Here is a 10,457-nt window from a genome sequence, read left to right as displayed (position 1 = left end):
ACTACTACTGCTACTGCTACTACTGCTACTGCTGCTACTACTACTGCTAATGCTACTGTTACTGCTACTACTACTACTACTATTACTACTACTCATAATAATTGAATTAAAAAAAAACAGCATGGAGGGGTTAACAATACATAAATAACTAAATATCTAATTACAAATAAAACTAAAATCACCAGCATTAGGTTAGGTTCAAATGTTTAAATGATTCATTATCCATTATTTTTACGTTACATTTTCAATCAAACGTAAAATTGTCAGTGGGCGGGACTAACTACCATAACCAAGGCGAGTGGTCAGTCTAGAGTCTAGAGTCTAGACTACAGTTGAGATGCTATGCAAGTAAACCATTTTGAGTTTGGGTGTATTGAAAATTATTTTATTATGGATTGTAGCAAAGGAACTGTGAATTAATAAAATAAAATAAAATAAAAAACAATTAAAATAGTTACGTATGACAACAATTCCGATTTAAATTGAATGCATTACTGAAACATTTAAATTAGTTATAAAATTTATGTATTACAGTTTTAATTATGTAAATATCTATTTGGGAAACAAGTGGAACTTGAGCAGTCGGCCCCTGGAGGACGCAACGCAACGCTTATTCACCGACATGTCAGACTTGCGACACTTGAAAGGGTCCCTGAACGCACCGTTAAAACGAAGTGAAACCGATACGTTAGCCTGCAGTAGCTCCTTCCACCAAACTGAGAAGTTACTAGATCCAACCGGCATCTTCTTTCCAGAGGCTCCGCTCAGACCGAGGAAAACCTCGTGTCTTTAAACCGGCAGAACGACAGTAGAGCTCAGAGTAATGCTAACGTTATCTGGGCTAACTGGCAAAAACTGTAGTCGCTTTCAAACCAAACTGCGTGTTCTGAAGAGTAGGAATCCCCACTGTCAGATCAACCAGCCGGTAAGATGTGCTAACATTTACAGAGCTAGGTTAGCAGTGGCTAGGTAGTTAGCTTTAATATACCCCCCTCAAAACACTATGTCCACAAAAATCTTTATTAAAAAAAATACCCACCATAAACTGAGTTGCGTTATTCGGAGCAATTAATTAATCGTTTTAGCTTCGGTATGATTGGAAAAGGTTAGTTTATATCACTAGCTAACGTTAGTTCACTGTGTTGAAATACAATATAATCATAATGACTTTATGTGGTGAATTTACTCGTTTTAAGTCATCATTTAAATTAAACCGACTGAGTACATTTTATGTGCAATAACGTCACAAGATCTACAGCCTATTGATAACTGCTATAAGGAATATTGTGCTATAAATATTAATTATTTTATTGATTTCTTTTTTCTTTCCTTTGATTGCCTTGTATATGAATGGTGCACAACAAATGTAATGTAATAAACGGTTCAGTTTACACATAAGTGTTATCAAATTAATATAATTATAGTCAAATTATACGGTTACATTAAATTCTGCCACATTTATTTCTGTTATTACTTTTTAAAGAGATCAGTAACATTCATTCTACTCTAATAGACAGTCTACTTACTTGGAACTGAAAGTAAAAGTATAATAAAAATGTCATAACAACAGCAGTTTGACTTTAAAGATTTATGCAGGATCTTCTCTGAATAACTTGATTTTCTCTTTTTCCTGGAACAGTTTTAAAGTCCAGAAATGCCTCAGAAACAGAAACCCAAGTCTTGGACAGAACTAAAGCAAGCAGGAAATGAATGTTTCAAGACGGGCCAGTATGGAGACGCCACCAGCCTGTACAGCCAGGCCATCAGGGAACTAGAGAAGTCCAGTGAGTATTAATGTGCCATTTTCTGTGAACTTGGCAGCTTTTTTAGCAGTACTGAATATAATGATACCACAATATGTATTTTTTAAATACCTCTAACAATGGACCTTACCAAGCTCCGCCCACAACCGACCCACATGACCTCAAGTCTCACAAGCAAAGCCTTGCAGCTCCTTGTTTCTATGTAAACATGACTGATTAGTGCATCATTTCTACCAGATTCTCACAATATATCAGCTGCTACATGAACAGAGGAACTAACAAGTTCATGTCATCATCTGGGAGCAGGTTACTGGTTTCTCAGTCACAAGCTGGTTGCAAACCTGAGGCCAGCAGGTGTCAGTCAGTTATGGTAGATCTGAACTTTGACCTCAATATGAGAAGCTACAGACTGATAGGAGGAACCAAAGAGCTCTGTAAAGGTAAAGGCAAATCTTCTGAAGTTGGGATATAATTAATTTAATTTCACATAATTATCGCGGTAGAAGCCATTTGTTTGTTAAAATTTTATGAAATATATTTGTTCTATTTGATGTTTGTTGTGAATGACGTAAACTCACAAACGAACGAGGTAATTAGTCCAACATTTATAAACTACAGCGGCTGTAATGAGCCACAGCAAAGGGAAACAAAGGTAAAATAACCCGAACAGGTGATCAACTCAAAACCACTCCTACCTTTTTACTCCCCCTCTCTTTGTAGTTTAAGCACACCTGTTACCGTGGCAACCGCCTGCAAAGACGAGCAAAGATTACGTTAAAAACATAACATTCAGTCCGTTACGGTATCAAGTTTCCAGGTTTGATATTTATTTCTCGATTATTAATCAGCGCTTCCCTGAACACAGCGATGGTTGATTGACTAGCTGTACTTGGTGCTAACGTGGCTAACAGGAGTAACAGTTTAGTCCAAAGCCTTTTCTGCTAAAATAAAATCTTCAGTGTATGTCAGATACAGACACATTGCATATTGATCTGTTTAGCTAACGTCAGACTGTGTAGCAGACAGGCTTCAAGGTGTAGAAGTTGTATCAGTTCTGCCGTTATGCTGTACTTAGCTAACGGGAAGCTAAGTGTGTTTGTGCGACGGCCACGCACGTGACCAGGTAGAATGGGCATCAGCCAATGAAAAGCGGCTCCTGTGGTAAGGTCCATATCGCAGACGATATTCCACATTTCTTTTCTTTCACACACACACGCACACACACACTCAAAGTGTTTTGGAGGAAAAAAGTCTTAACTCTTGTTGAATTCATACCAGTTACATGTCAAATAATGAATATTTACTTCTCTTCTTGGCATCCTGCAGGGAAAATGTTACGTTTTAATCTGTTGTTGTTTATCCACAGATAAGAAGAACCCTGAAGATTTGGCCATCCTGTACTCCAACCGAGCCGCCAGCTACCTGAAGGACGGGAACTGTTCAGAATGTGTCAAAGACTGCGATACGTAAGTAGTTTATGTGTCTAGTTAATCTCAGTTTTTAACATTTTTACTCCTTCTTCCCAGGTCTTTTTCATTTATCTGTATGGTTGTTTATTTTTTTATATATATTATTTCTGATGCGGTGATTTGTCTTTAAATATCTTATATTGATGACAATGAAGAGTTTCCATTTAAGTATAATTTTAACATTTCATTTCATTTCATTTATCCCAAAGTAAAATTAATTCATAACTCGTTTAATCTTTAAAGAGGATCTCCAGTAGCAGTCAGTGTTGCTGACTGAAGAAGCCTCTGACTGAAGATCGTCTCATGTTTGTTCGGCTTTTTGAGATGCTAATCAGCTGCTCTCTTTATACCGGCCAAAATAAACGATAAATCACTTAATCACATGATAAATTAAAATGAGCTCAATAATTTCCCTTTGGACGATTTATTTTTCAGTCTGCTGCTTTGGTCTCAACCAGACCTTCTTCTGAAGGACAGTTTTGTTTACAGAGACTTCATAATTCATTTTGTTTGTTTTGTTTATTTATTATGGATATTTAAATGTCTTCCGGTTCCAGGGTTAAATGTTCATTACAATTTAAAGGTTATTGATCTTTGAGAGCGTTTTCTTCTTACTATTATATTACTGTTATAACTTCTGGGACAATTTATCGTCATAATAACATAAAACATTAGTTATTATGGCATAATAACTAACGTAGTTATGGCTACCGGTTGTAAGAAACAAATGGTTTCCTGTTATGCATTTTCACTGGCCGAAAGAAAAGAGCAAAACTCCTTCCAACAACAGAGACAATAATTGCTCCATAAAGCTTTGCCTCAACTAAGAAATATGAATAAAAATCCAAAATCAGAACAAATCACAACTAAAAGGACTTTTCTTCCACCATGAGTGACGCAGTTCTGCAGAAAAACAAATCTTTTGTTCCTTCTTTACATACGCTGACTGTTTCATGTGGACCTCCGGCCCGTTGGAAACCATTTTTAACGCAGCGTTTGAGTTGTTCACCTGCAGTCTGCTCGTCTTCTCTCAGGTCTCTGCAGTTGTTCCCGTTCAACGTGAAGTCTCTGCTCCGACGCGCTGCTGCCTGCGAAGCCTTGGAGCGCTACAGACACGCTTACATCGACTACAAAACCGCCCTGCAGATCGACTGCAACATAGCAGCAGCTCATGACGGCACCAACAGGTCGGCAGCCGCTGCTCAGCTTCAGCCACTCAGGACGAGTTTAGGACGAATACGGCCATTTAGTTCCTCACTCTGATGTGACTTTCTTTAAAACTGTAGTTTTATTTATCATCATTTGTTTTATGTCTTAAAACAAATTAATTATCTTTATGTTTTTCTGGTTAAGTGGTCCTTGTGTGGTTTTAAAGTTATAGTATTTAATTTTTATCAGAAGCATTTTCTTTACATATTTGTTTGAAAATGTTGTGACATTACGATATGAGACAGATGATCTGAAAAGATGGCGCTCCCTGTGTAGAAACAACCAATCAGAGATAGGAGGCGGGTCTTAGTGCTGTCAATCACACAACGTATGGCGCTGCTCATTCCTCCATCTGGCCCCCCTTCTCTCTGCTATGCATTTTGTCAATGCTAGACTAGTTAGCATAGCCACTGATGACTGCAGATAAATAGTTTTCCTGTAACGGTAAGTTGTTTCTCAACCACTAGCACATTTAGCAGCATGTACATAGTGGTGATTGACAGCGTTAATCCCCTCCTCCTGGCTCTGATTGGTTGTTCTTGGTGCATTTCTTCAGACGGCAGCATTTTCACAGATTATCTGTCTCATAACAAACTGTCAAAACACGGTAACAGTTTTAACAAACATGTAAAAAACATAATTTTTATAAAAAATTACATCTATGCCCGCCTTGCCTCTGTGGGCAGCGTGCTGTCGTTTATTTTGCATGAAAATAAAATCCTTTCCTGTTTTCTCAGAATGACTAAAGCGCTAACAGAGGCCGACGGCCCGTCATGGAGGGAGAAACTTCCTCCCATCCCCACCGTTCCTCTGTCGGTGAGGGAGAAGCTCGCCCAGCAGGCTGCAGGCGGCGCGCCGAAGGCGAACCTGGCGCCGCAGCAGAACGGCATCAAGAAACCAGACAAACCCGGTGAGCACTTCCAACTTCCTACCGCAACAAAGAATAAACTCACCACTCATTTCTTAGTGCACTTTTAACAGATGGAATGGGATCATTTTGCACCAATTTATTGGAACTAACAAAGATTTATATATTTAAATCCTTTTTTTTTTTCTTTTTAGCGCCAAGTGACAAAGACATGAAGAAAGCACAAGCTCTGAAGGAAGAAGGCAACAGTCTGGTGAAGAAAGGGGAGCATAAGAAGGCCATAGAGAAGTACAGCCAGAGCCTGAAACTCAACCCCAACGAGATCACGACCTACACCAACCGGTGAGCTGAAAATATGTTTACATGTAAATAAACCAGAAAATACAACAAAGACGTGTTCAAAACAAACACCAGACGCCTGCGACCAACATTTATTTACTCACATTCAGCCCCATCGGCTCAGAAACGATTTTAGTGAATTCTAGAAACCAGAAACTAGAAATGATCAATTTTGACGATGATAAAAATGATTTAAAAAAAACTACTACTAAACTGTGATATAAATCTCAGTTTAGAGATTTAGATCACTAAACTGATCACAGTAGCTGCATTTAATCCTAATTTCAAATTTACTGATATTTGTTGATGTTCTCAAAACAAAGATAACATTTCTAATAGCATGATTGTTTTTTTTAAACATCTTTAATGGGAATTTATTGAAACACCAATAAATCAAAATCCTCATCGTGATGATCCACGTCTTTTTTTTAAACAAAGCTCCATCTCTCTCTCTCTCACCTCAGATAACAAACATGGCGCTGTGGGTTGCCAGATCTGACAGTTTCCAGCGAAACACAATTTAGTTTTTTTTCTTCTTGTGTGGTTCCCTCATTTTTAAATCATGAAGTTGCTCTATGATTTCTGTTTTACAGTACAGCGCAGAGTGACACTTGATTATCCAATAATTATTAAGTTATAGACACAACATTCGGCAGATTCTTGAAATTTCAAAATAAATGAATGAATGAGTGCCTGTTGTGTTCAGGGCGCTGTGCTACCTGTCGGTGAAGCAGTACAGAGACGCCGTCAGGGACTGCAGCGAGGCGCTCAGGATGGACGGCGGCAGCGTGAAGGCGCTCTACCGGAGGGCGCAGGCTCACAAGGAGCTCAAGGTGAGAGCGGCGAACCTTTTGCTGGCTGGCCTGAGGTTTCAGAGCGGAGAAGAAAAAGCAGAAACCAGGATGTAACGATCCACTGGTTACTCCTTCAGATGAATTGATTTGTTATTGTAAAACACTGACATAAATGTACTAAATTATACATTTATTTTATAACTCTGCACCTGTACAGAACACTGAAATACACCAACAGCTTCTCAAGTTTGATCAAACATGTAAAAATAACTTTAATTAGTTCAGTCAGTGCAGTTAGGAGTAAAACAAACAATGAAAAATAAATATAAAGAAAGTGAAACTGACTACTTTGGTCAAACGTAATAAACTCCAACAAACCTTTTTCCAAACGGTCCAGAAAGTGCAATTAGTTTTTCTAAATATAATGTAAAATAAATAATAAAGCATAATGTTGCACAGAGTATAGAATTAGACTGAATAGATTGGACACATCATCACTGATACTTGAACTGTAATTATTTTCAATATTGGGATCAATACCGATATTAATATCAGATTGGTAAATCTAGCACACACTGAGGACAAATTAGAGTGAACTTAAATAATCAAAACATTAAAAACAATAAAATAATCTAAAAATGTAGATCATCTGCAGAAAGTTTGTTGTTAAAAATGTTCAGAACCTTTTTAAGGAAAACAAACAGCAGCAAAAAAAACTGGAACTGTGGAGAATCTGAAAATGGATATTTTTCCATAAAAAATATTTTTTTTATTTTTTTTCACAGATGTGGATTTCTTATCTAGTTGTATATTTGCTGAGCCTGATCTCAACACCTTTGTTTTTTATTCTATTCTTTGTCTGTAAATGATCATTTTTATATATGAAGGCAATAAAATAAAATAAAACAATAGAATAAAAAACGACTCCGGAGGCACAGACAGGTTTTCATGTGTCACATTAATGTTAGTCAGACCTTTATATAAAACACATTGCAGCTACGGGAGGCTGCTGTCAGTTTGAACTGATTTAGAAACATAATATATGAAACAATGACCAATAATCTGATGTGCAACGACGGCAAAATGTAATATTTCAGTTGTGTTTTCTTTGAAATTTGTATTTTTACGTTTTTAAAGTAAAGCACATTGGAAAGCCTTGTTGCTGAAATGTGCTACACAAATGAACTCGATTGATTGATTTAGACAAACAGCAGCTTTCATAGCAACATTTCACTCACATGCAGCAGGATGAAGCTGTGGAGGCAGCAGGCCTGCCACCACTCACTGCTCATTAATCTTATCTTGAGGAATCATTTATCATTAAGATGATAAACTGCACTTTATCTGTTGGTCTGTAGGAATGGTAACCAAAAGCAGGGCGGTCTCAGCATGAGCTCAGTCTGTATGTGGGACACATGGCTGAAAGCAAAACCCAATCTGTCCACAGAACCTTCCTCTGTTATGAAGAGGAAACATTTTCATGTTTCTGTTTTTACTTCTGTTAACTCTGATCTGTATGTAATTATTACCGCAGATCCTCCAGACGCCTTTCGACTCAAACACATTTCTTCCAGCTGAGACGTTCCTGATGTGTTTATATTTGGATTTTTAGTTGTGAGTTGATGCGTCTGGATCAGTTTGTCACTGAAACGTTTCGTTTTCGTCCCTGCAGGACCTGAAGGCCTGTGTGGACGACCTGAACCTCCTCCTGAAGGTGGAGCCAAAGAACACGGCCGCTCTGAAGCTGCTGCAGGAGGCGCAGAAGAAGAAGTGAGACGGCATCCGGACCGGCGCCGGGATCCGGTCGTCTGACCCGTCTACTCCCGCCAGAATAAACCCGGGTTTGAATTGGAACGCTTCAGTTTGACCCGACCGATCTCCAGCTGTTCATAGTTTGATTGTAACAGTCAGTCTCTCTGATTCAGTATTTATGTTTATTTATATCAGCTGCAGTTATTCCCTCACTTTTCCTGTATGTTTATCATTTCTAACCATAAAGTTCAGCCATGAGCTCAAAGAGGGAATATTCATCTACCATCCACTGCAGAGACGAAACATCTTTTTATTTAGCAGCTAATGAGCAAAAAGTTTTTCCATTTGTTTTTAGTCAGTTTATTCCACTGAATGAATTCCCAAACCTGTTAATAAAAGACTCCAAAAGCTCAGTTCTGGTACCAGACGGCATGAAACCGGTTCCTTTGGGTGTTTCACTGTTTCTGTTGGTGAGTGGATCAGACACGATGAGTCAGCAGAAATTATGGACCCAGATGTAAATGAGCCAACGGTAAAGCAGATCAGACATAAAAGCTCCATTAATTGTATTTTTTTCAGATCAGGGATCACTGATCAGCTGTGGATCTGATCTGAAGTTGTTTCTCTGTCTGTCTGGGATGTTTCCTCTGACCCTGAAAGGAAACAGTGAAAATACGCCACATGATTTCATACCTTATGCATTTATGCCTCTTACATTATGAGTAACTTTTCAGACACTCCAGTTAATATTCAGCAGGAGGAAACGAACTCAGACGCTGTTCTTGGGAGTGCACTGACTTCACTTTTCTAGACGATCACCGATTTTGAAAAGTCTGAGTTGCAGATTCCGATTTTGGCTGATATCGATTTTGTTTTCTAAATATATCAACATAGTTGCTAAGTTGGCAGCAGTGTGCTGACTGTTGTTAACAGCGGCATGCAGACGTGACCCGGTGTCAGCAGAGCTAAAGGCGACGGCGGCTGATTTCCAGACCTGTGCTGAGGTAAAATGTCGGTGGATCAAATTGATTTGTCATGTATCGGCTGACTCAGAAAATCTGTGCCGATTTGTCGGTTTATTCCTGAGGTTTCCTGAATTAGCACATGAAGTCAGTTTTATCTGCTTCAGAATAAAAAACAATCTTGATGAAACTGATTGACCTCAAAATAAGGAAAATCCCCCAGACTGAAGCATCTGCTGAGGATTGAAATATTGTAAAAAGTATTTCACAGCTGCAGAAAGCTGCCAGGTTTAAAGATGAAACCAGTAAACAGGATTTCCCTGAACCCCAAAGATAAATATAGATTTTAAACTATAAAGTTTTAGGAGAAAACGGGAAAGAAAACGAATCACCTTGACTGGAGAAGCGATTCCTGAGTATCAGATCTATAAGAATAAAATAAAAAATAAGGCAGATGGGCTGTGATGATGATGATGATGATGATGATGATGATGAAGCTTCATGATCTTTTTCATGTTTTGCTCTGAGGTTATTTTATTTTATTTCTTTTGGTCTCCAGTTTCTGTTTGACCGCTTATCACGGGAGGATGTTGATCTTTCAACATTTAAGTTCAAGAAGTTCCTCCTTTATTTCAATTTTGTTTTTGTAATGTTTGATAAAACTTTGTTCTAAACTATATTACTATATCAACACATTTGTTTGCTTGTGTAAGATCGCTTCATTTCTCCTCTGAAGGATCGGGACGTTTAAAACTCTCTTCCCGCCATTTTGTTTTTTCACTGCGATGTGAACATTAGGAATGTTTTCCTTTCCATCCATCTTGCCTGAAGTGCCTGCCTTTGTCGTTCATCTGCTGCTTTGGATTAGTGTATGCAAAATAAAAATAATTTTAAAAGATAATTCATGTTTTTGCTCTATCCAGAGAAAGTTTGTGAAACATAAGTTGATCTCAGATTGTTCAGCTGGTGAATGGAAACAAACCCTCAGTGTGAATTGTGTTTTCACATCTTTGGTTCAGCATTTTTTATTTCACCGTTGCCATCTTTCTAAAAAAAAATTAATAAAAATATAAAATTCTCAGCTGGTTTGAACAGATTGATAAAATATGACCTTTAACTTGCTAATATTTAACACTTTTCTGATAAAAATCAGTATAGTCGTGTGCAGGTGTTTCCAGTCATGCAGATAATTATTTTCTTTTCTTCTGCTTAGCATGCACACACACGCAATAAATTAGAATATTATTTGATAAGTTCATTTATTGGGCTGCACAGTGGTGCAGTTGGTAGAGCTCTTGCCT

At 38.0% G+C, this 10,457-nt stretch overlaps 1 protein-coding gene across 1 annotated transcript; it reads left to right on the top strand.

Annotated features, from left to right (window-relative positions):
• The first annotated feature begins 662 nt into the window (after window positions 1-662).
• Window positions 663-10,057, top strand: tomm34 (translocase of outer mitochondrial membrane 34). The gene is made up of 8 exons (XM_032550224.1): window positions 663-925; window positions 1,640-1,784; window positions 3,130-3,229; window positions 4,267-4,419; window positions 5,179-5,351; window positions 5,504-5,651; window positions 6,355-6,481; window positions 8,115-10,057. The coding sequence occupies exons 2-8, from the start codon at window positions 1,655-1,657 to the stop codon at window positions 8,214-8,216; spliced, it is 933 nt and encodes a 310-aa protein (XP_032406115.1). The 5' UTR covers window positions 663-925; window positions 1,640-1,654; the 3' UTR covers window positions 8,217-10,057.
• The last annotated feature ends 400 nt before the right edge of the window (window positions 10,058-10,457 follow it).

The sequence above is a fragment of the Xiphophorus hellerii genome, chromosome 20 (assembly GCF_003331165.1).
Source record: "Xiphophorus hellerii strain 12219 chromosome 20, Xiphophorus_hellerii-4.1, whole genome shotgun sequence".
Lineage (NCBI taxonomy): Eukaryota > Metazoa > Chordata > Actinopteri > Cyprinodontiformes > Poeciliidae > Xiphophorus > Xiphophorus hellerii.
The sequence above is the reverse complement of the archived record's forward strand: the minus strand, read 5'-3'. Positions and strand labels throughout refer to the sequence as shown.